The 25,569-nt window shown below is 32.8% G+C and overlaps 1 protein-coding gene across 2 annotated transcripts in view; it reads left to right on the forward strand.

The window, feature by feature from the left end:
- LOC134690835 (proton-coupled zinc antiporter SLC30A2-like) overlaps positions 1-25,569 on the forward strand; it is a 43,700-nt gene that overhangs the window by 12,566 nt on the left and 5,565 nt on the right. For both annotated transcript variants that reach the window (XM_063550940.1, XM_063550941.1), the window contains 5 exons: positions 7,385-7,422; positions 12,312-12,419; positions 20,157-20,303; positions 22,248-22,401; positions 24,169-24,412. In XM_063550940.1, coding sequence (XP_063407010.1) covers positions 7,385-7,422; positions 12,312-12,419; positions 20,157-20,303; positions 22,248-22,401; positions 24,169-24,412 — 691 coding nt within the window. The remainder of the gene's footprint in view (positions 1-7,384; positions 7,423-12,311; positions 12,420-20,156; positions 20,304-22,247; positions 22,402-24,168; positions 24,413-25,569) is intronic.

Raw genomic sequence — 25,569 nt, forward strand, 5'->3', positions numbered from 1 at the left:
TAAGATGTCCCGTTTGTATTCCTTGCCTCAGCAAATAAGATGTCCTGTTTGTATTCCTAGCCTCAGCAAATAAGATGTCCTGTTTGTTTTCCTAGCCTCAGCAAATAAGATGTCCTGTTTGTATTCCTAGCCTCAGCCAATAAGATGTCCTGTTTGTATTCCTTGCCTCAACAAATTAGATGTCCTGTTTGTATTCCAAGCCAGAGATGGGTCCGATTACTTTCAATGTAATTGATTAAATTACAATTACTTTGTCATTTGTACGATTAAATTAAATTAATGATTACATCATTTCTGAAAGTGTCTGATTAAATTAATGATTACATTGGCAAAGTAATCATGATTACATCTGATTACAATGAATTAAAAAAACAAACATTTTGCATGATGTGAATGAATAAACGTTTAATATATATATAAGATCATATAACTATATCATTTTTTAAAAAGTATTGTGTTTGCTATATTATAAAATGATAACTTCAAACTTCATCTATTTAATAAACCTCAAAAGTTCACTTCATACATTCATGAACATTATGTCACTGGTTATGTTGACCCATTGAACTTTATCATCATTATTCTCTGATTTATTTTGACTTCAATTGAATATAGCTTTATAAAACGCGTTTGCTGTTTGTCTTCTGACCTATTCTATATTTGTTTCAAGATGCAGTTTATGGGAGTTAAAATATGGATGAAATAAAGTTACCAGTTTAATCAAATAGTAAACAAAATACAGTAGTGCTAAAAATCATTGCATTTTACATGTCCAGTCCAAATACATACAAAAATTTGCTTATTCTAAACAAGATATTTGTCCAACTTTTAATTAATTTTGTGCTAATTGGATAAATCATCACATGTTTGATTTATCTTTTACCATATATTGTCCTACAGCTATACTCAATTGGAAGGTGCAATAAAAACAAACCTTAATTGGTTTCCTACCTGTCAATTCAAAGTTGACAAAAATAACAACATTAACAAAAGATTATAATTAAGGGTTAAAGAAAAGTATTACTTGAATATAACAGTTATCAAATATATATGTACATCTTTAAATTGTGAATATATATGTACAATATCTTTTACTAAGGCCAGAAACATATAATTCTATTATGTGTCTCTTTTTATGCTATTGATGACTTTTCAATACTGTAACAGTTTATCTTTTACTGAAGTATACAAACCAATTGTCATGCTTTATAAAAAAAAAGTAAACCAAGCTATCTTTAACTTGTTGAATATAAATTGAATAAGAATAACAACAAGTTTCCTTAATATTGACCATAAACATGTACACAGTTTAAGATTTTTCATTGTAATCAGAATGTAATCATAAAGTAATCAGGATTACAGGGTATTTTGAAAAGTAATTGATTAAATTAAATTACATGTAATCAGATTTTTGGCTGATTAATGATTACAATGATTACTTGAAAAATTGTAATCAATTACAGCTGATTAACGATTACAATTACAATTACCCCAACTCTTTTCCAAGCCTCAGCCAATAAGATGTCCTGTTTGTATTCCTAGCCTCAGCAAATAAGATGTCCTGTGTGTATTCCTAGCCTCAGCATAAAAGATATCCTGTTTATATTCCTTGCCTCAGCAAATATGATGTTCTGTTTGTATTCCTAGCCTCAACAAATAAGATGTCCTGTTTGTATTCCTAGCCTCAGCAAATAAGATGTCCTGTGTGTATTCCTAGCCTCAACAAAAAAAATATCCTGTTTATATTCCTTGCCTCAGCAAATATGATGTTCTGTTTGTATTCCTAGCCTCAGCAAATAAGATGTCCTGTTTGTATTCCAAACCTCAGCCAATAAGATGTTCTGTTTGTATTCCTAGCCCCAGCAAATAAGATGTCCTGTTTGTATACCTGGCCTCAGCAAATAAGATGTCCTGTTTGTATTCCTTGCCTCAACAAATAAGATGTTCTGTTTGTATTCCTAACCTCATCCAATAAGATGTCCTGTTTGTATTCCTTGCCTCAACAAATTAGATGTCCTGTTTGTATTCCAAGCCTGGGCAAATAAGATGTCCTGTTTGTATACCTAGCCTCCACAAATAAGATGTTCTGTTTGTATTCCTAGCCTCAGCAAATAAGATGTCCTGTTTGTATTCCTAGCCTCAGCAAATAAGATGTCCTGTTTGTATTCCAAACCTCAGCCAATAAGATGTTCTGTTTGTATTCCTAGCCTCAGCAAATAAGATGTCCTGTTTGTATTTCTTGCCTCATCAAATAAGATGTTCTGTTTATATTCCTAGCCTCAGTTAATAATATGTCCCATTTGTATTCCTAGCCTCAGTCAATAAATGTCCCATTTGTATTCCTAGCCTCAGCAAATAATATGTCCTGTTTGTATTCCTAGCCTTAGCAAATAAGATATCCTGTATGTATTCCTAGCCTCAGTCAATAAAATGTCCCATTTGTATTCCTTGCCTCAACAAATAAGATATCCTGTTTATATTCCTTGCCTCAGCAAATAATATGTCCTGTTTGTATTCCTAGCCTCAGTAAATAAGATATCCTGTTTGTATTCCTAACCTCAGCCAATAAGATGTTCTGTTTGTATTCCTTGCCTCAGCAAATAAGATGTCCTGTTTGTATTCCTAGCCTCAGCAAATAAGATGTCCTGTTTGTTTTCCTAGCCTCAGCAAATAAGATGTCCTGTTTGTATTCCTAGCCTCAGCAAATAAGATGTCCTGTTTGTATTCCTAGCCTCAGCAAATAAGATGTCCTGTTTGTATTCCTAGCTTCAGCAAATAAGATGTCCTGTTTGTATTCCTAGCCTCAGCAAAATTGTTCTATTTGTATTCCTAGCCTCAGCAAATAAGATGTGCTGTTTAATTTGTATTCCTAGCCTCAGCAAATAAGATGTGCTGTTTAATTTGTATTCCTAGCCTCAGCAAATAAGATGTCCTGTTTGTATTCCTAGCCTCATCAAATAAGATGTCCTGTTTGTATTCCTAGCCTCAGCAAATAAGATGTCCTGTTTGTATTTCTAGCCTCAGTTAATAAGTTGTTCTATTTGTATTCCTAGCCTCAGCAAATAAGATGTCCTGTTTGTATTCCTAGCCTGAGCAAATAAGATGTCCTGTTTGTATTCCTAGCCTGAGCAAATAAGATGTCCTGTTTGTATTCCTTGCCTCAGCAAATAAGTTGTCCTGTTTGTATTCCTAGCCTCAGCAAATAAGATGTTCTGTTTGTATTCCTTGCCTCAGCAAATAAGATGTCCTGTTTGTATTCCTAGCCTCAGCAAATAAGATGTCCTGTTTGTATTCCTAGCCTCAGCAAATAAGATGTCCTGTTTGTATTCCTAGTGATAGCAAATAAGATGTCCTGTTTGTATTCCTAGCCCCAGCAAATAAGATGTCCTGTTTGTATTCCTAGCCTCAGCCAATAAGATGTCCTGTTTGTATTCCTAGCCTTAGCGAATACGTTGTCCTGTTTGTTTTCCTAGCCTCAACAAATAATATGTCCTGTTTGTATTCCTAGCCTCAGCAAATAAGATGACCTGTTTGTATTCCTAGCCTCAGCAAATAAGATGTCCTGTTTGTTTTCCTAGCCTCAACAAATAAGATGTCCTGTTTGTTTTCCTAGCCTCAACAAATAAGATGTCCAGACTCCTGTTTGTTTTCCTAGCTTCAGCAAATAAGATGTCCTGTTTGTTTTCCTAGCCTCAACAAATAAGATGTCCTGTTTGTTTTCCTAGCTTCAGCAAATATAATATACCAGCACTGCACATCAGTATGTATCATATGTCATGATATTACCAGAGTCTGATTTAGGGGGGGCAGGAGGCCGGGCCCCCCTTTTTTTGGGGGAAAAAATGTTGCGTATATAGGGAATCACTGAAGCCTGACTGGAGTTGGCCCCCACTTAGGCAGTCAGTGGGCCCCCACTTATGAAAATTTCTAGATCCACCAATGATTACACTTGCATGTTACAAGGAGGAAATTTTACAATCAATGACTTGATTATCTTTAAGCATAAAATATAATAGTTGAATTTAATACACATTTACCATGTCTACAGGGTACACTATTTACTTGGTGGATTTGTATAATTTTTACCACTACATAGCTAGAGGGTGATACAATATTTTTACACTGTATATATGATATACAAATACTGGTTAATTTTTAATTAAAAACATGATCATGATGATACATCTACTTGTAGACTGTTTTCAATGTCACAAACTAGTCAAAACTTTTACTAAATTTTATCATCAGTAAAAGGACATCATTCGTAAATATAGCTCAACCTGCAGACTTCTTTCACGTTTAGGTATTTCACATCCAATTTTTTATGGAAATATTATTTATAAAGCACAAAAATGTCAGTATTCACTTCATAAACTAACAAAACCGACTTATCAAGAAGGAATATAGTAACCATTCTGTTGTCAGGTCATTAAAGATTGCTTATTTTGGCGTTACTATTGATTCACTTATAGGGTCTTTGCAACTGAACTTAACACATTTATTAAAAAACCAGTACCGGTAGTTGGCATGACACGGGTTATGTTCTTCTAATATATGTTATGATGGTATGATACTAAACCCCTAACGGGAAGAATTGTGCCTGATACTCATATAATGAAATCATAATCTTTCAATCAGTTTAACTGAAGTCTGGAGCTGGCATGTCAGTTAACTGCTAGTAGTCTGTTGTTATTTATGTATTATTGTCATTTTGTTTATTTTCTTTGGTAACATCTTCTGACATCAGACTCAGACTTCTCTTGAATTGAGTTTTAAATGTGCATATTGTTATGCATTTACTTTCTACATTGGCTAGAGGTATAGGGGATGGGTTGAGATCTCATAAACATGTTTAACCCCGCTGCATTTTTGCGCCTGTCCCAAGTCAGGAGCCTCTGTCCTTTGTTAGTCTTGTTTTTTTTAATTTTAGTTTCTTGTGTACAATTTGGAAATTAGTATTGCGTTCATTATTACTGACCTAGTATATATTTGTTAAGGGGCCAGCTGAAGGACGCCTCTGGGTGCGGGAATTTCTCGCTACATTGAAGACCTGTTGGTGACCTTCTGCTGTTGTTTTTTATATGGTCGGGATGTTGTCTCTTTGACACATTCCCCATTTCCATTCTCAATTGTATTGTTGTGAATATTATATATAGAATTTAATTATTTTACTGTTGAAAGTTGATAAATATCATTTTGGATCATTGCACAGGATCAATGGAATTTTTTGTTGAGTTTTTAGCTCACCTGGCCTAAAAGGGTAATATCTATCAGCCCTGAAATTTTCAGATGAATTAAACAACCCATTGTTGGGTTGTTGCCACTTAATTGGTAATTTTAAGGAAATTTTGCAGTTTTTGGTCATTATCTTGAATAATATTATAGATAAAGATAAACTGTAACAGCAAAAATGATCAGCAAAGTAAGATCTACAAATAAGTTAATATGACCAAAATGTCAATTGACCCCTTAAGGGGTTATTGTCCTTTAATGACAATTTTTCACAATTTGTTCATCATATTTGCCAACTTTAAAAAATCTTCTCCTCTAAAACTACTCAACCAAATTCAACCAAACTTCAACTGAATGATTAGTAGGGTGTATAAAATAAAGTTTGTGCTTTATTTTTTTATTTCAACAAAAAACATGGCCGTCATGGCTAAAAATAGAACACAGGGTAAAATGCAGTTTTTGGCTTATATCTCAAAAACTCCAGCATTTAGAGCAAATAAGACAAGAAGTTAAAGTATTTATTAGGTCAAGGTCTACTGGTCCTGAAATTTTCAGCCGAATTGGATAACTGGTTTTTCAGGTATAATGCCCTTGAATTGATGATTTTAAAGAAATTTTGCAGTTTTTGGTTATTATCTTGAATATTATTATAGATACGGATATACTGTTAATAGCAAAAATGTTAAGCAAAGTAAGATCTACAAATAAGTCAGTTTGACCAAAATTGTCAATTGACCCCTTAAGGAGTTATTGCCCTTTAAAGACTTTTTTCGCAATTTGTTCATCATGTTGACTTACTTTAAAAAATCTTCTCCTTTCAAACTGCTGTATCAATTTCAGCCAAACTTAGGCTAAATGAGTTTCAGAGTATCTAGTATAAATTTTATATTTCATTTCCTTGTATAGCTCCTATGGCTAAAATAGAACATAGGAGAAAATGATTTTTTTTTTGCTTTTGAAGTAAAAAGGACGATTCAAAGAACATTTAAATAAATTGAAAAGCCAAAATAATCATTGATGAGAGATTTAACCAAAAAAATTAAGGTGAGCGATCAATGTTTTATTTTTAGATTATACATCGACTATGTACATGATGTAGATCAACCGTTATAATAAAATTGAGAATGGAAATGGGGAAGGTGTCAAAGAGACAACAACCTGACCATAGAAAAAAAACACAACAGCAGAAGGTCACCAACAGGTCTTCAATGTAGCAAAAAATTTCCGCACCCGCAGGCGTCCTTCACCTGGCCCCTAAACAAATATATACTAGTTCAGTGATAATGAACGCCATACTAATTTCCAAATTGTACACAAGAAACTTGGTCGGGTTGTTGTCTCTTTGACACATTCCCCATTTCCATTCTCAATTTTATGTCACAGTTTGACATAGCGAAAATAGCAACATCATTACCTCCCCTGTAACTGTATCGTATGCCCTTAATCTGTGTGTCAAATTTGAAATCTTCCTGAGGTATGAAAAACTTGTACCAAGTGTAGGAGAAATAGGATTATTTTGGTTAGAAGTCAAATGTACTGTAGAATGTTTAACACAAACATCAACTTTTTTTCACTATTGAATTATGTCCCTTTGTCATTCAGAATGCAGATTTTTGACTCAAGTCTTATTTTATAAAATGGGAATTTTGAACAGATTTTATCTTAACTTTTGTGTAATTGTTGGGAGTCCAAAAGTGCATCTATATTAAATAACAAATGGACTTCAAATAATATTAATTAATAACTGAAAAAGGTATAATCAGAGATTCATTCGGTTGTGAATAATAGACGTATTTACACTTGTATGCAAATTTGTCCGCCATTACGTAAAATCACACAGGTTCCCGTAAACTTTGACATCATAATTTAAAATATTTGACGTCACAATTTAAAAGTAATTGTTGCTTGACGTCAAAAGGTGATTCGGAGTAGATCTAAGGTCATTCGGAGGCAAGATTCAGCAAAAAACCAAAAGTGTGAATACGTTTATTAGAACTTTATATATTATTGAGTTCTGCATTTACTAGTTAATATTCCTGTGGACATGAATTTTTTGTGGAGTCTGAGATTTTTTTATCATGTTTATTATATATATATATATATGTAATGATTTTAGTCATGTTAATAAATCCTTTTTTGATCATATTTACAGTTTGTCATTGCCATCTGGAAGTGTGTCGGAGAGTGGAGGTCAGTAAAAACTTTATCAGTATTTCTTTTCTTTTTGTCAAAGTAAACATATTTATACTCCTGCTTCAAAAAAGTGGGTATACTGTTATACCAGTCTGGCATGTCTGACTGTCTGTCTGCCCATCCGTCTGATTAATATTTTTCGTGGCATCCTTCTTAGGAACTTCATCATAAGGATTCTGAAATTTGGTTCCAGGGTTTTTATGCCCCATTTATGGGCATAATGGTATCTGGTATGTGCGTCCATGCATCTGTACGTTCATCTGTCCGTCCTTCTGTCCGTGCGTCCCTCTTCAGGTTAAAGTTTTGGATCAAGTTTTTTGGAGGTAGTTTTTATATGATCTTTCTAATTTTAATACCAAATTAGAGATATTCCCCCATTTTCACAGTCCACTGAACATAGAAAATGATAGTGCGGTTGGGGAATCTATGTACTGGGGACACATTCTTGTTATTAGTCAGCTATACATATGACGTATTTTAAGATTCATCAGTCAACATCTTCCTGTTTACTGAACACTCGTTATTTTTTTCACCATTGAAATTATCAAGTTGTGGTGGGATAGCATCGCAGTGAGCAGTAGCTCTCATTTTAAGTTGTTTATTACTGTTAATTCCTGCAATAGTAATTATAAAGAGGCTGTCCAAGTAAATACCAGGCAAATCCTATGATATGGGTGCCACAACATAATTTTTTTCCCACTGAATTTTTGGTTCCAATTCAATGTTTATATCATACAAAGGATACATATGTCAAAGATATTTTTGAATCAACAGTGGATGGCTCAGAAAATGATTTTAAAGTTAACTCAATTCCCAACAAATTTTTGTACAAAATGAAGAGTTATCTCCCCTTTTCAATGATTTTTCAGTGCTTTTTATGTATTTTTTTTCTCTTTATTTATTGGGGTTAATAAAAAACAAAATTTAACTTTGAGATAGAATGAATTTGTGATATGAAATAGATGAAAAAATTTTGAAAACAAAATATATCATGTGCCATCCACTGCCTGTTTTTTTCATGGACACCCTCTTAATCTTACAGTTATTCATTCTTCAAAATTTGCAATGATAAATGGGTGGAATCAGAAAAAATGAAGATTTTAACATATTGGGGCATATTGTTTGCCCCATTATATTTAGGAAAGTAAATTAAATGTCAAACCAACAAGTTCAATACCAGCTAATTTGCAGCCAAATTTCATTTAGATATCTTGTACCAGCCAAAAGTTTTATTAAAAAAACATGTCAAATTTGTCAGGAGTGTGACGCTTTTTGTGTGACAGGATTTTTTTTTAATAATTTACATGTTGAGTAAAAATTATTATGATGAATGCATGTATATGAAGATGGTTTATAATCATTCTTCAATACTAGGTTTTGTAGATTATAGATTGGTGTTATCATTGCACAAATGTTATGTAAATAAATATACATTATGAAAAGGTATGTACCAAAAATTAATATTGGCAAAATTTGATAATTTCTAAATTAAAGTGTTATGGTTGTATTTTAAAGGAGTATTTGTGTGTAAAACTGGTAAGTATTTATTGTATACATGTATAAGCTATCCATAAAAGGCTATACAGACATCCTGAGGTGCATAATTCACATATTGGATTAACTTCTATACAAGCACCCAAAAATGTCAGGAGTGTGACAACTGTCTTTAAACATGTACCAAATTTATATAATGCTTTTCATCTTACATTGTTATTTATTTTTCAGAAGCACCTGTTCCATAGAGAAGAAAAACATTTATTGCAGCTGTGATAATCTATATGTTGAATCTACACACTTGATTTTTAGATGTCAGGAGTGTGACACCTTTTTTATACATTCAATGACATTGTTTAAATTTTAATTACATATTAAAAAAAATGATCCATTGTTACTTGGTGTCAAAATTTTGATAGAAGAAGGTATGTAAATACAAAATTTAAACAATATATGTCATTGAATGTATAAAAAAAGTGTCACACTCCTGACATCTAAAAATCAAGTGTGTAGATTCAACATATAGATTATCACAGCTGCACTAAATGTTTTTCTTCTCTATGGAACAGGTGCTTCTGAAAAATAAATAACAATGTAAGATGAAAAGCATTATATAAATTTGACAGTTGTCACACTCCTGACATTTTTGGGTGCTTTTATAGAAGTTAATCCAATATGTGAATTATGCACCTCAGGATGTCTGTATAGCCTTTTATGGATAGCTTATACATGTATACAATAAATACTTACCAGTTTTACACACAAATACTCCTTTAAAATACAACCATAACACTTTAATTTAGAAATTATCAAATTTTGCCAATATTAATTTTTGGTACATACCTTTTCACAATGTATATTTATTTACATAATATTTGTGCAATGATAACACCAATCTATAATCTACAAAACCTAGTATTGAAGAATGATTATAAACCATCTTCATGTACATGCATTCATCATAATAATTTTTACTCAACATGTAAATTATTAAAAAAAAATCCTGTCACACAAAAAGCGTCACACTCCTGACAAATTTGACATGTTTTTTTAATAAAACTTTTGGCTGGTACAAGATATCTAAATGAAATTTGGCTGCAAGTTAGCTGGTATTGAACTTGTTGGTTTGACATTTAATTTACTTTCCTAAATATAATGGGGGAAACAATATGCCCCAATATGTTAAAATCTTCTTTTTTCTGATTCCACCCTTATGTTGATTAAAAAAAAAAGAGAACATATTCTATATATTCAATAATTTCATGAAATTTCGATAGAATTGCCTTCTGGTTTTTGATACTTTTCTTCCTACATGTGATAAATGCATTCATATTATATATTTTTTGATATATATGATATGTGTCAAATATGTCAGGAGTGTGACAAAATCCCAGAAATGGATGCTTTTCTAAAAAGATGATTACTTTAAAAGTGTAGCCTATATTGGTATATTTTTTTTTGCTGATTGTTACCAAAAGTTGCGTCTTTAATGGAAAGGTGTTTTTGTTAATATTCTTAAGTAAATTTTTTCTGTATTTAAACTTTTATAACCAGGTCATTCATAATCTGCCATACATAAAGTGCTAAAACAGGATTTTTTTCAAATTGATGGCGATAATGTATAGAGAATTTGGTATCCAAATGTTCCTTAATCAACCTGGCATTAATAGGAAATATGTTTATGCTTTTAATGTATTCTTAATTGATGTAAATCCTGTGTATATGTTTAGTTGTATTTGTTCAAATTACTGATTTTGTTAGTTATTAAAAGTTAAAATTATTCTTAATGTCTTAATGCTTTGTCTGGACACTTAAGTTTCTTAAAATAAATGATATGGTGAAGGTGGTGAGACAAATCCTGAACCCCAAAAAATATGTTTATTTTTGACCATGCTCGTCACACTTTTGCCTCATTTTTTCTGATTCCACCCAAATACACTAAATAATTTCTGAATTTACAAAATCTTTTTATCAATCAACCTAAACAGGAAAATGTTGCCAGATTCAATATTTGATGATGATTTATGAAAAAAAAACAAATATGATCCTCAAATAATTTAATCCTTCTCTGTCCATTTTTCTTCCATACATATATATGCATTAATACAGCCATCTTAGGTCAGAGGAATAAAATGACTGAACTCTTTGGGTTAACATTAAGTAACCAGTAAAAATTACAAAATGAAGAAATAAGTAACACCTTCGCAAAAAACATGAAAAAAGGAAAAAGATGAAAAGAAAAACATGTCTGCAAAACACTACACATAATACAAAAGGTCTAGCAACACAAGCCCAACAAAATTTGGGACAGATGATCAGATCTCAGAATTTCCAGACAGCTCCATGTGTCATCTGTTACAATTTAATTAAAAACCGATCTTTCATCGCTCCCATTTTCTGATATATGGCGTGGGAGATCTAACGAAACCCTCTTATAGGTCACATGTGAGTGAACTGGAAGTTATGAATTTATAATGATATGCAAACGTGTTGGCGACCTATTAATAAGCCAAGTTTATAAATTATTTGGACTGACGATTTTTTCCTAAATGAAATGAGTTACATGCCTTTACATCAGGATAAACTTTCAAGATCGTAGAACACTCATTTTCATTGGCCTAAAATGACACACCTACAAGGTCACTTACATGTTTCGTAAGATCTCCCACACAACATATCAGAAAATGGGAGCAATGGGAGAGGTCAGTTTTTATTTAGATTGCATCTGTTATGGTCTAGTCTCTCTGCAAGTACACATTTGATTATAAGTCTCACTTAGTAATGTCACAAGCACTGATATTCAGGTTGCTATGGAACAGTTGTAGGTCCTTTTGATAATATTTGACAATTTGGGAGACTATGGTCCACAATAATCAAAAAATATAACAATGACCATTAGAGTTCTGCAGCTAATTAACATTCAGGTAGATCTTGATGATATTCTGATTTAAAAGTAAAGTACCCTATGAAAAATAAAATTTTGTTTTGATTAATCCACCAGTTAATTAAATTACTGAGGAATATTTACAGTATGATAGTTCAAGGTCACATTATAAGACAAGTCCTGTTTAGGCAGACTTTTTTTAAGACTGAAAATTAAGGAAATTTTGCACTTAATTTTATATTAACATAAAATTGAGAATGGAAATGGGGAATATGTCAAGGAGACAACAACCTGACTAAAGAGCAGACAACATGTATTGTGAAATATTGATTGGTATATTGTATTATTAAAAGTCACATTTTCAGTATTATTTTTCTAGCAGCCTTTTTGAAATTAATTTTGTTGTTAACTAATTCACTTGTAATTTAAAAATCACAATAAAAAACCACATTATTTTAGAATTTTATGAATTTTACTAATTTCAGAATATATAACAATTCTATTACAGAACATTGTCATGCATTACGTAGTACAGCTGGTGTAGACAAAAAAGCCAGGAACAGATTGATTCTAGCCAGTGTGCTGTGCCTCATATTTATGGTGGCAGAAATTATAGGTAAGATTTTATAGTTTGAGTGTGGATCTAAGTTCCAGAAACAAATCATTTTATAAATCAGGGAAAAGGAGGGAAGGTCCCGGAGGTTTGACCCCCTTTTTTTAGCTCACCTGGCCCGAAGGGCCAAGTGAGCTTTTCTCACCACTTGGCGTCCGTCGTCCGTCGTCGTCGTCGTCCGTCGTCGTCCGTCGTCGTCGTCGTTAACAATTTACATTTTGAACTTCTTCTAGAGAACCACTGAATGGAATGGAACCAAACATGGCATGAATGTTCCTTATGAGGTGCTGACCAAGTGTTGTTACTTTGTAGCCGATCCATCATCCAAGATGGCCGCCAGCGGGGGACTTAGTTTAACATAGGACACTATGGGAAATGCATACAAATGACTTCTTTTAGAGAACCATTGAATGGAATGAAACTAAACATGGCATGAATGTTCCTTATGAGGTGCTGACCAAGTTTTGTTACTTTGTTGCCGATCCATCATCCAAGATGGCCGCCAGCCGGGGACTTAGTTTAACATAGGACCCTATGGGAAATGCATACAAATGACTTCTTTTAGAGAACCACTGAATGGAATAAAACCAAACATAGCATGAATTATCCTAATGGGGTGCTGACCAAGTGTTGTTACTTTGTAGCCGATCCATCATCCAAGATGGCCGCCAGCGGGGGACTTAGTTTAACATAGGACCCTATGGGAAATGCATACAAATGACTTCTTCTAGAGAACCACTAAATGGAATGAAACCAAACATAGCATGAATATTCATTCCTTATGGAGTGCTGACCAAGTGTTGTTACTTTGTAGCCGATCCATTATCCAAGATGGCCACCAGCGGGGACTTAGTTTAACATAGCACCCTATTGGAAATGCATACAAATGACTTCTTTTAGTGAACCACTGAATGGAATGAAACCAAACATGGCATGAATGTTCCTTATGTGGTGCTGACCAAGTGTTGTTACTTTGTAGCCGATCCATCATCAAAGATGGCCGCCAGCAGGGGACTTAGTTTAACACAGGACCCTATGGGAAATGCATACAAATGACTTCTTTTAGAGAACCACTGAATGGAATAAAACCAAACATAGCATGAATGTTCCTTATGGGGTGCTGACCAAGTGTTGTTACTTTGTAGCCGATCCATCATCCAAGATGGCCGCCAGCGGGGGACTTAGTTTAACATAGGACCCTATGGGAAATGCATACAAATGACTTCTTTTAGAGAACCACTGAATGGAATGTAACCAAACATGGCATGAATGTTCCTTATGAGGTGCTGACCAAGTGTTGTTACTTTGTTGCTGATCCATCATCCAAGATAGCCGCCAGCCGGGGACTTAGTTTAACATAGGACCCTATGGGAAATGCATACAAATGACTTCTTTTAGAGAACCACTGAATGGAATAAAACCAAACATAGCATGAATGTTCCTTATGGGATGCTGACCAAGTGTTGTTACTTTTTAGCCGATCCATCATCCAAGATGGCCGCCAGCGGGGGACTTAGTTTAACATAGGACCCTATGGGAAATGCATACAAATGACTTCTTCTAGAGAACCACTAAATGGAATGAAACCAAACATAGCATGAATGTTCCTTATGGAGTGCTGACCAAGTGTTGTTACTTTGTAGCTGATCCATTATCCAAGAAGGCAGCCAGCGGGGGACTTAGTTTAACATAGGACCCTATTGGAAATGCATACAAATCACTTCTTCTAGTGAACCACTGAATGCAATGAAACCAAACATGGCATGAATGTTCCTTATGTGGTGCTGACCAAGTGTTGTTACTTTGTAGCTGATCCATCATCCAAGATGGCCGCCAGCGTGGGACTTAGTTTAACATAGGACCCTATGGGAAATGCATACAAATGACTTCTTTTAGAGAACCACTGAATGGAATGAAATCAAACATGGCATGAATGTTCCTAATGTGGTGCTGACCAAGTGTTGTTACTTTGTAGCCGATCCATTATCCAAGATTGCCGCCAGCGGGGGACTTAGTTTAACATAGGACCCTATAAGGAAATGCATACAAATGACTTCTTTTAGAGAACCACTGAATGGAATAAAACCAAACATTGCATGAATGTTCCTTATGAGGTGCTGACCAAGTGTTGTTACTTTGTAGCTGATCCATCATCCAAGATGGCCGCCAGCAGGGAACTTAGTTTAACATAGGACCCTATGGGAAATGCATACAAATGACTTCTTTTAGAGAACCACTGAATGGAATAAAACCAAACATGGCATGAATGTTCCTTATGAGGTGCTGACCAAGTGTTGTTACTTTGTAGCCGATCCGTCATCCAAGATGGCCGCCAGTGGGGGACTTTTGAATGAAATTAAACATGTTCCTTTTCTTATAAATGAGGTTGTGTTGTCACTTTTAGCCAAATTTTATATTTTTTTATATGATTTCAAAAACCCAAGTAGAATCAGGTGAGCGATACAGGCTCTTGAGAGCCTCTAGTTTAGATAATCAATGCATTTCAACTGGGACATTTGGTTTGAAACCTTCTCCACCCAACCCCCACCCACCCCTGATTTCTATTTTTGATGTTTTATAAGGTGGCTAGAAGTTAAGCAATCATATCTGATGTTGCTCACCTACTGACAGACTTTACAGTTTTCACTGATTTCTATTTTAATACGACCGCAAATTTTGAAAAAAAATTTCGTCGTATATTGCTATCACGTTGGCGTCGTCGTCGTTGTCGTCGTCGTCGTCCGAATACTTTTAGTTTTCGCACTCTAACTTTAGTAAAAGTGAATAGAAATCTATGAAATTTTAACACAAGGTTTATGACCATAAAAGGAAGGTTGGTATTGATTTTGGGAGTTTTGGTCCCAACATTTTAGGAATTAGGGGCCAAAAAGGGCCCAAATAAGCATTTTCTTGGTTTTCGCACTATAACTTTAGTTTAAGTTAATAGAAATCTATGAAATTTTGACACAAGGTTGATGACCACAAAAGAAAGGTTGGGATTGATTTTGGGAGTTTTGGTTTTAACAGTTTAGGAATTAGGGGCCAAAAAAGGGCCCAAATAAGCATTATTCTGGGGTTTCGCACAATAACTTTAGTTTAAGTAAATAGAAATCAATGAAATTTAAACATAATGTTTATGACCACAAAAGGAAGATTGGTATAGATTTTGGGAGTTTAGGTCCCAACAGTTTAGGAATTAGGGGCCAAAAAGGGACCCAAATAAGCATTTTTCTTGGTTTTCGCACCATAACGTTAGTATAAGTAAATAGAAATCTATGAAATTTAAACACAAGGTTAATGACCATAAAAGGAAAGTTGGTATTGATTTTGGGAGTTTTGGTCCCAACAGTTTAGGAAAAAGGGGCCCAAAGGGTCCAAAATTAGACTTTGTTTGATTTCATCAAAATTGAATAATTGGGGTTCTTTGATATGCCGAATCTTACTGTGTATGTAGATTCTTAACTTTTGGTCCCGTTTTCAAATTGGTCTACATTAAGGTCCAAAGGGTCCAAAATTAAACTTAGTTTGATTTTAACAAAAATTAAATCCTTGGGGTTCTTTGATATGCTGAATCTAAAAATGTACTTAGATTTTTTATTATTGGCCCAGTTTTCAAGTTGGCCCAAATCGGGGTCCAAAATTAAACTTTTTTGATTTCATCAAAAATTGAATAAATGGGGTTCTTTGATATGCCAAATCTAACTGTGTATGTAGATTCTTCATTTTTGGGCCCGTTTTCAAATTGGCCTACATTAAGGTCCAAAGAGTCCAAAATTAAACTAAGTTTGATTTTAACAAAAATTAAATTCTTGGGCCTCTTTGATATGCTGAATCTAAACATGTACTTAGATTTTTGATTATGGGCCCAGTTTTCAAGTTGGTCCAAATCAGGATCTAAAATTATTATATTAAGTATTGTGGAATAGCAAGTCTTTTCAATTGCACAGTATTGTGCAATGGCAAGAAATATCTAATTTCACAATATTGTGAAATAGCAAATTTTTTTTCAATTAGAGTTATCTTTCTTTGTCCAAAATAGTAAGCAAGAAATATCTTATTGCAAAATTTTTTTTTGATTGGAGTTATCTTTCTTTGTCCAGAATCAACTTAAATCTTTGTTATATACAATATACAATGTATATTCACTTTTTACTACCAACTGATAAATTTAAATAATCTTTACCATTCAGTGATAACAAGCAGTTTTTTTACATTTTATTTAGTTTATTTTATGATGTATTTAAATGAGTAGTTATTGTTGCAAACTCCATTAGAATATTTTAATTGAGATTAGTTTTGGAATAAGGGAAAGGGGGATGTGATTAAAAAATTGAGTTCAATTTTTCTCATTTGAAATTTCATAAATAAAAAGAAAATTTCTTCAAACATTATTTTGAGAGGATTGATATTGAACAGCATAGTGAATTGCTCTTAGAGAAAACAAAATTTTTAAGTTCATTAGAACACATTCATTCTGTGTCAGAAACCTATGCTGTGTCAACTATTTAATCACAATCCAAATTTAGAGCTGAATCCAGCTTGAATGTTGTGTCCATACTTGCCCCAACCGTTCAGGGTTCAACCTCTGCGGTCGTATAAAGCTACGCCCTGCGAAGCATCTGGTTGATGTTTTATATTAAGGTGGCTAGAAGTTAAGCAATCATATCTGATGTCACTCACCTCCTGACAGAATTTGCCAGTTTTTTCACTGATTTCAATTTTTGATGTTTTATAAGGTGGCTAGAAGTTTAACAATCATATCTGATGTCGCTCACCTGCTGACAGACTTTTACAGTTTTCACTGATTTCTATTTTTGATGTTTTATAAGGTGGCTAGAAGTTAAGCAATCATATCTGATGTCGCTCACCTGCTAACAGACTTTTACAGTTTTCACTGATTTTTATTGTCAAGCCTTCGACTTTAGTCGAAAAAGCGAGACTAAGCGATCCTACATTCCGGTGTCGTCTGCGGCGTCAACAAATATTCACTCTGTGGTTAAAGTTTTTGAAATTTTAATAACTTTCTTAAACTATACTGGATTTCTACCAAACTTTGACAGAAGTTTGTTTATGATCATAAGATTGTATCCAGAAGTAAATTTTGTAAAAATAAAATTCCATTTTTTCTGTATTTTACTATAAATGGACTTAGTTTTTTCTGCAGGGAAACAAAACATTCACTCTGTGGTTAAAGTTTTTAGAATTTTAATAACTTTCTTAAACTATGCTGGGTTTGTACCAAACTTGGACAGAAGCTTGTTTATGATCATTAGATAGTATCCATAAGTAAATTTTGTAAAAAAAAAAATCTATTTTTTCCATATTTTACTTTTAAATTGACTTAGTTTTTCTGTGGGGAACCATTATATTCACTCTGCAGTTAAAGTTTTAAAAATTTTAATTACTTTCTTAAAATATCCTGGGTTTGTACCAAACTTTGACAGAAGCTTATATATTTATGATCATAAGATTGTATCCAGAAGTAAAGTTTGTAAACAGATTACTCTGTTTTTTTCTGTAATTTACTTTTAAATGGACTTAGATTTTCTTACAATCATAAAATAGTAACAAGAGGAATATTTATTTTTATTGATTTTTTCCTCATTGTTGTTGAGCCTGCGATTTATAGCAAAAATAGGCTAGACACTGGGTTCCGCGGAACCCTTCCAATTTTTATACGACCGCAAATTTTGAAAAAAATTTTGTCGTATATTGCTATCACGTTGGCGTCATCGTCGTCGTCGTCGTCGTCGTCGTCCGAATACTTTTAGTTTTCGCACTCTAACTTTAGTAAAAGTGAATAGAAATCTATGAAATTTTAACACAAGGTTTATGACCATAAAAGGAAGGCTGGTATTGATTTTGGGAGTTTTGGTCCCAACATTTTAGGAATTACGGGCCAAAAAGGGCCCAAATAAGCATTTTCTTGGTTTTTCGCACTATAACTTTAGTTTAAGTTAATAGAAATCTATGAAATTTTGACACAAGGTTTATGACCACAAAAGAAAGGTTGGGATTGATTTTGGGAGTTTTGGTATCAATAGTTTAGGAATTAGGGGCCAAAAAAGGGCCCAAATAAGCATTATTCTTGGTTTTCACACAATAACTTTAGTTAAAGTAAATAGAAATCAATGAAATTTAAACACAATGTTTATGACCACAAAAGGAAGGTTGGTATTGATTTTGGGAGTTTCGGTCCCAACAGTTTAGGAATTAGGGGCCAAAAAGGGACCCAAATAAGCATTTTTCTTGGTTTTCGCACCATAGCGTTAGTATAAGTAAGTAGAAATCTATGAAATTTAAACACAAGGTTTATGACTATAAAAAGGAAGGTTGGTATTGATTTTGGGAGTTTTGGTCCCAACAGTTAAAAAGGGGCCCAAAGGGTCCAAAAATTAAACTTTTTTTGATTTCATCAAAATTGAATAATTGGGGTTCTTTAATATGCCGAATCTAACTGTGTATGTATATTCTTAATTTTTGGTCCCGTTTTCAAATTGGTCTACATTAAGGTCCAAAGGGTCCAAAATTAAACTTAGTTTGATTTTAACAAAAATTGAAACCTTGGGGTTCTTTGATATGCTGAATCTAAAAATGTACTTAGATTTTTGATTATTGGCCCAGTTTTCAAGTTGGCCCAAATCGAGGTCCAAAATTAAACATTGTTTGATTTCATCAAAAATTGAATAATTGGGGTTCTTTGATATGCCAAATCTAACTGTGTATGTAGATTCTTAATTTTTGGTCCAGTTTTATATTGGTCTAAATTAAAGTGCAAAGGGTCCAAAATTAAACTAAGTTTGATTTTAACAAAAATTAAATTCTTGGTCCTCTTTGATATGCTGAATCTAAACATGTACTTAGATTTTTGATTATGGGCCCAGTTTTCAAGTTGGTCCAAATCAGGATCTAAAATTATTATATTAAGTATTGTGCAATAGCAAGTCTTTTCAATTGCACAGTATTGTGCAATGGCAAGAAATATCTAATTTCACAATATTGTGAAATAGCAATTTTTTTTTTAATTAAGAGTTATCTTTCTTTGTCCAGTATAGTAAGCAAGAAATATCTGCAAGATTTTTTTTAATTGGAGTTATCTTTCTTTGTCCAGAATCAACTTAAATCTTTGTTATATACAATATACAATGTATATTCACTTTTTACTACCAACTGATAAATTTAAATAATCTTTACCATTCATTGATAACAAGCAGTTTTTTTACATCTTAATATTTTATGATGTATTTAAATGAGTAGTAATTGTTGCAAACTCCATTAGAGTATTTTAATTGAAAATAGTTTTGGAATAAGGGAAAGGGGGATGTGATTTAAAAATTGGGTTCAATTTTTCTCATTTGAAATTTCATAAATAAAAAGAAAATTTCTTCAAACATTTTTTGAGAGGATTAATATTCAACAGCATAGTGAATTGCTCTAAGAGAAAACAAAAATTTTAAGTTCATTTGAATACATTCATTCTGTGTCAGAAACCTATGCTGTGTCAACTATTTAATCACAATCCAAATTTAGAGCGGAATCCAGCCTGAATGTTGTGTCCATACTTGCCCCAAACGTTCAGGGTTCAACCTCTGCGGTCGTATAAAGCTACGCCCTGCGGAGCATCTGGTTTTTTGATGTTTTATAAGGTGGCTAGAAGTTTAGCAATCATATCTGATGTCGCTCATCTGGTGACAGACTTTAACAGTTTATTACTGATTTCTATTTTTAATGTTTTATAAGGTGGAGTAATAGCTGGAAGTTTAGCAATCATATCCGATGCCGCTCACCTGTTGACAGACTTTGCCAGTTTTATGGTGAGCTTGTTAGCCTTGCTGCTTGCCTCGAGACAACCAACCAAGAAACTTAGCTTTGGGTGGTATAGAGCAGGTAACTCATTTTTATTTGGTTTTTTAAATTGATATTTTATAGTGTGTCTTTTTTTTATGTTGTGATGTTACACTATTCATTCTACTGTGGATTCATTTATTTTTGTGGGTATCAATTTTTGTGGATAGAGAAAAAAAGACGTTTCGTGGTATACCTAAATAAGTGGATCGCTGATTACAAAAGAAAAAAATCAGATACGTAATTCGTGGATTTCGTTTTGATTTAGGAGATCATATAACCTCCTTGGTTTGATCAATAATAAAACAAACAAAAAAGAAGGAATTCATTCAAAAAGTTTTGAATTGTCAAATCCTCGTTTGGTCATTTTAGATTTAAGTGTTCATTGAAAACTGAGATTACAATAATGGACATAGACAACTAATTATTTATTTGTTCTACAATTTATAAATGTTTGTTGGGATTCTATAAGGTAATCAAAACTTTATGATTGAAAGCTCATTTCCCTAATCACGATAAAATAAACAGTCATATAAGTAGAAGGTGTGAAAATAAATGTTCCTGTCATAAACAATATTACCTACGGGCAATATCCCCGTACTTAATCCTATTGATTTTTAATCACTGGTAAACCAAACTATGACACAGTAATTAACAACTTGCAGTTATTTTCCATGAACAGCTGTAATAAATTTTAAAAATAAAATTACCACTGATATTCGAAATATTTATTATTGATTTAATTAAAATACTTGTATCTTCTTTCAAAAAAAACACCCGTGTTATGTTACAATGTTTATCACTAGTCAACACTATACTAGAACTGCATAACATAACCGGAAATAAACATCCGACTCCATACACATTTATCAGGATTATTCTTCGTTGAATTCTTAAATTCGTGGTTCGCTGTGACCCACGAAACCCACGAAAATTGGTATACCACGAATAAAAATGAATCCACTGTATAAGATGTATAAAGCTAACCATTAAATGTAAAAGTATGGTCTTCAAAATGGAGCCTTTGCTCACACCAAACAGCAAGCTATAAAGGGCTCCAAAATTACTATTGTAAAACCATTCAAACAGGAAAACCAATTGTCTAATCTATATTCAAAAACGAGAAACATTTATGAACCACATCAACAAACAAAAACCAATGAACATCAGGTTGCTGACTTAGGACATGTGCAAACAAATGCAGTAGGTTTAAACCGTTTAATAGGTACCAACCTTCACCCTTACCTGAACCAATAGTATAACATCACAACATAGAAAGACACACTATTATTTATCAATTGAAATGGCTCAACTCAATCAAAGACATATGAACATACACTGAAAGAACAAATTTGGTCTATGACTCAATGTATATACAAAATCAATAATGAGATAATAAACAATTTCAGTAAATTAACCATAACCTTGAACAAAATGCTACCATTGAATGATTATAACCTTGAACAAAATGCTACCATTGAATGATTATAACCTTGAACAAAATGCTACCATTGAATGATTATAACCTTGAACAAAATGCTACCATTGAATGATTATAACCTTGAACAAAATGCTACCATAGAATGATGTTAACCTGGAACAAAATGCTACCATTGAATGATTATAACCTTGAACAAAATGCTACCATAGAATGATGTTAACCTTGAACAAAATGCTACCATTGAATGATGTTAACCTTGAACAAAATGCTACCATTGAATGATTATAACCTTGAAAAAAATGCTACCATAGAATGATGTTAACCTTGAACAAGGTAAATGAAAATAATATTGTATAGTAAGGCCAAAAATAAAATACATGTGTTCAACTAATGGCTGAAAAAAATAGGGTAGGTAGGTAGGCAATTTCATTGTATTTTGCAAACATATTTAAGCTTGTTAATACTAGTCAGTTTATAAATTTCCTTGTTAATTTTTAGATTTTTTTAATTATTTTTCTAAAATATTCTTTCTTTTTGGTTTTTAGAAATTTTAGGTGCATTATCGTCTATATTAATGCTGTGGGTGTTAACTGGTATCGTAGTTTATATGGCCATCAAAAGGTTGATATCTAATGATTATGATATTAATGCTACAGTGATGTTAATAATAGCTTCCTGTGGCGTGGCATTTAATTTATTGTAAGTATTCTGTAAAAAACACACTGTTTTGTAGAAAGATATTAACGAGGATGTGGTTTGTGTGCCATTGAGATAACTCTCCATCCAAATCACAATTTGTAAAAGTTAATAGTTTTAGATCAAAGTACAGCCTTCAACAATGGAGCCTTGGCTCATACCAAACAGCAAGCTATAAAGACCAGAAAAATTATTAGCCTAAAACCATTCAAACAGAAATACCAACCGTTTGATCTATATAAAAACAAGAAACACCTATGACCAGCATCAACAAACAACAACCGCTGAGCATCAGGTTCCTACTTGGTTGTCACTGAATCCAATAGAAATTAGATAAATACATATAGTTTTCTTGTATTTCCCTTCCTCTGTACATATACCCACACAATATATGAAAGATTGTGCCTTATTTCCACTTAATGCATACCTTAGCAAAGGAATCCTCTTAAATTGATGTTTTAATGTATTTTAAAGCATGGGGTTAACCCTACATTTGCACAGCCAAAGTCATGGAGAAATTTCTCATTCCCATGATTCACCTGCACGACAGAATTATAAAACTATAAATAACACAAAGGAATCCACTAAAATTGATGTTTTAATGTATTTTTAGTATGGGGTTAAGCCTACATCAGCACAGCCATAGTCATGGAGGAATTTCTCATTCCCATGATTCACCTGCATGACAGAATTATAAAGCTATAAATAACACCAAGGAATCCTCTAAAATTGATGTTTTTGTCGAGCCTTCGACTTTAGTCGAAAAAGCGAGACTAAGCGATCCTACATTCCGTCGTCGTCGGCGGCGTCCACAAATATTCACTCTGTGGTTAAAGTTTTTGAAATTTTAATAACTTTCTTAAACCATACTGGATTTGTACCAAACTTGGACAGAAGCTTGTTTATGATCATAAGATAGTATCCAGAAGTAAATTTTGTGAAAATAAAATTCCATTTTTTCCGTATTTTACTTATAAATGGACTTAGTTTTTCTGCGGGAAAACATTACATTCACTCTGTGGTTAAAGTTTTTGAAATTTTAATATCTTTCTTAAACTATCCTGGATTTCTACCAAACTTGGACAGAAGCTTGTTTATGATCATTAGATAGTATCCAGAAGTAAATTTTGTAAAAATGAAATTCTGTTTTTTTCCTATTTTACTTATAAATGGACTTAGTTTTTCTGCGGGAAAACATTACATTCACTCTGTGGTTAAAGTTTTTAGAATTTTAATAACTTTCTTAAACTATTCTTGGATTGTACCAAACTTGGACAGAAGCTTGTTTATGATCATAAGATAGTATTCAGAAGTAAATTTTGTAAAACGATAAATCCATTTTTTCCGTATTCTACTTTAAATAGACTTAGATTTTCTGCCTGCAATATTAACTCTGTGGGTATACTATTTTTGATTTGTACCAAAGTTGGACAGAAGCTTGTTTATGATCAAAAGCTAGTATCTAGAAAGAAATTTTGTTTATATTTTGTACCTGTGTATCTGTATTTTACTTATAAATGGACTTAGTTTTTCTTCCAGTTAACATTACATCCAGTCTGCAGTTAAAGTTTTTAAAATATTTATTAGATTCATAAACTATTCTGGATTTTTACCAAACTTGGACCGATTCTTCTTACAATCAAAAGATAGTATCAAGCAGAATATTTTTATTGATTTTTTCCCTCGATTTTGTTGAGCCTGGAATTTACAGCAAAAGTAGGCGAGACACTGGGTTCCGCGGAACCCTTACAAATTTTTATGTATTTTTAGCATGGGGTTAACTCTACATCAGCACAGCCATAGCCATGGAGGAATTTCTCATTCCCATGATTCACCTGCACGACAGAATTATAAAACTATAAATAACCAGGATGTAGAAGACAGTGACCATAGCAACCACAGTGGCCATTCTCACCAAAGTAATATAAATGTACGAGCAGCATTCATCCATGTGATGGGAGATCTTATACAAAGTGTTGGCGTACTGATAGCCGCCATTATGATATATTTTAAGGTATAAGAGAGAAAAGTATAGAAGTTATGGATTTAAATTGATCAATATTTCTTACAATATGCAAGATGTAATTTATATGGTTTCACACTTCATAGTGATGTAAGGATTTTTACTACTCTGTTTTCAATTTTTGAAGCTTAATAAAAGACTTATACATCGATAGTATTTGAATTAAGGAACTAGATATTTTATGCATTTAACATTGGCACATTTTTTCTTTCAAAAACAATGAACAAATAACAAGGGTTTTATAAGATCATGAAGATTTTTAAGTATGGCTTTTTAAACTAGATGTAATAAAATTATGAAAAGAAAAGTAGGGGTTTAAGCAGGCAAAATGTTTAACTGTGCTACACGAATAAACCAAGAGGATTCCAAAAATCTACCAAAAATTCAAAAACAAGGGGAGAAAAAATATTTAGAAACTTAAAAAGTATCAGTAAAACAGTGAGGGATGGGTATACATTGTTAAAAAATGCAAAAATAAGGAAATAGTCTCCATCAATAAAGCAGGCAAAATATTTTAGCATGCGCTCTCTTGTTTTTGTATTTTTAGCTTATCCAATAAATGTTTTAGATGTAGGTTATAATGGTTATTTTAGAATATGCATTATTGGAACCGTAATGAAAGTTGGCAATTCTTTTTAATGGCCGCCACAACTCTCAGAGTTGTTGGTGCCAGCCATATAGTTTTACCCTTGTCAGAAATTACGTAATTCCTTCATTCCCAAACAAAACATTATACAGAGTTATTTTCTTAAAACGCCTTCAGATATTGGGCTGAATTTTGGTATGTGAGTTAACCATGATGAGTTACAGATCGACTAAAAGTTTTGTTCCGCTCTGCTAATTTTTACCTTAATTACAGGCTTTGGACTTTGATAAATTGTTGAAAATCACAGTTATGCAGACTTTTTCTCTAAATGCTTTCAGATATTGGGCTGATTTTTGGTTTGTGAGTTTCTCATGATGAGTTACAGATCAAGTTTAAGTTTCATTTGGCTCTGCTAATTTTTGCCAAAATTAAGGGTTTACAACTTTGAAATTTCAAAATCACAGTTATACACTCTTTTTTTCTATACGCCTCCAGATTTTGAGCTGATTTATGATATTTGAGACTACCATCATGTTTGTGTCCACATGTGTTATAGAAATTG

The sequence above is a fragment of the Mytilus trossulus genome, chromosome 11, assembly GCF_036588685.1.
Source record: "Mytilus trossulus isolate FHL-02 chromosome 11, PNRI_Mtr1.1.1.hap1, whole genome shotgun sequence".
Classification (NCBI taxonomy): Eukaryota; Metazoa; Mollusca; class Bivalvia; order Mytilida; family Mytilidae; genus Mytilus; species Mytilus trossulus.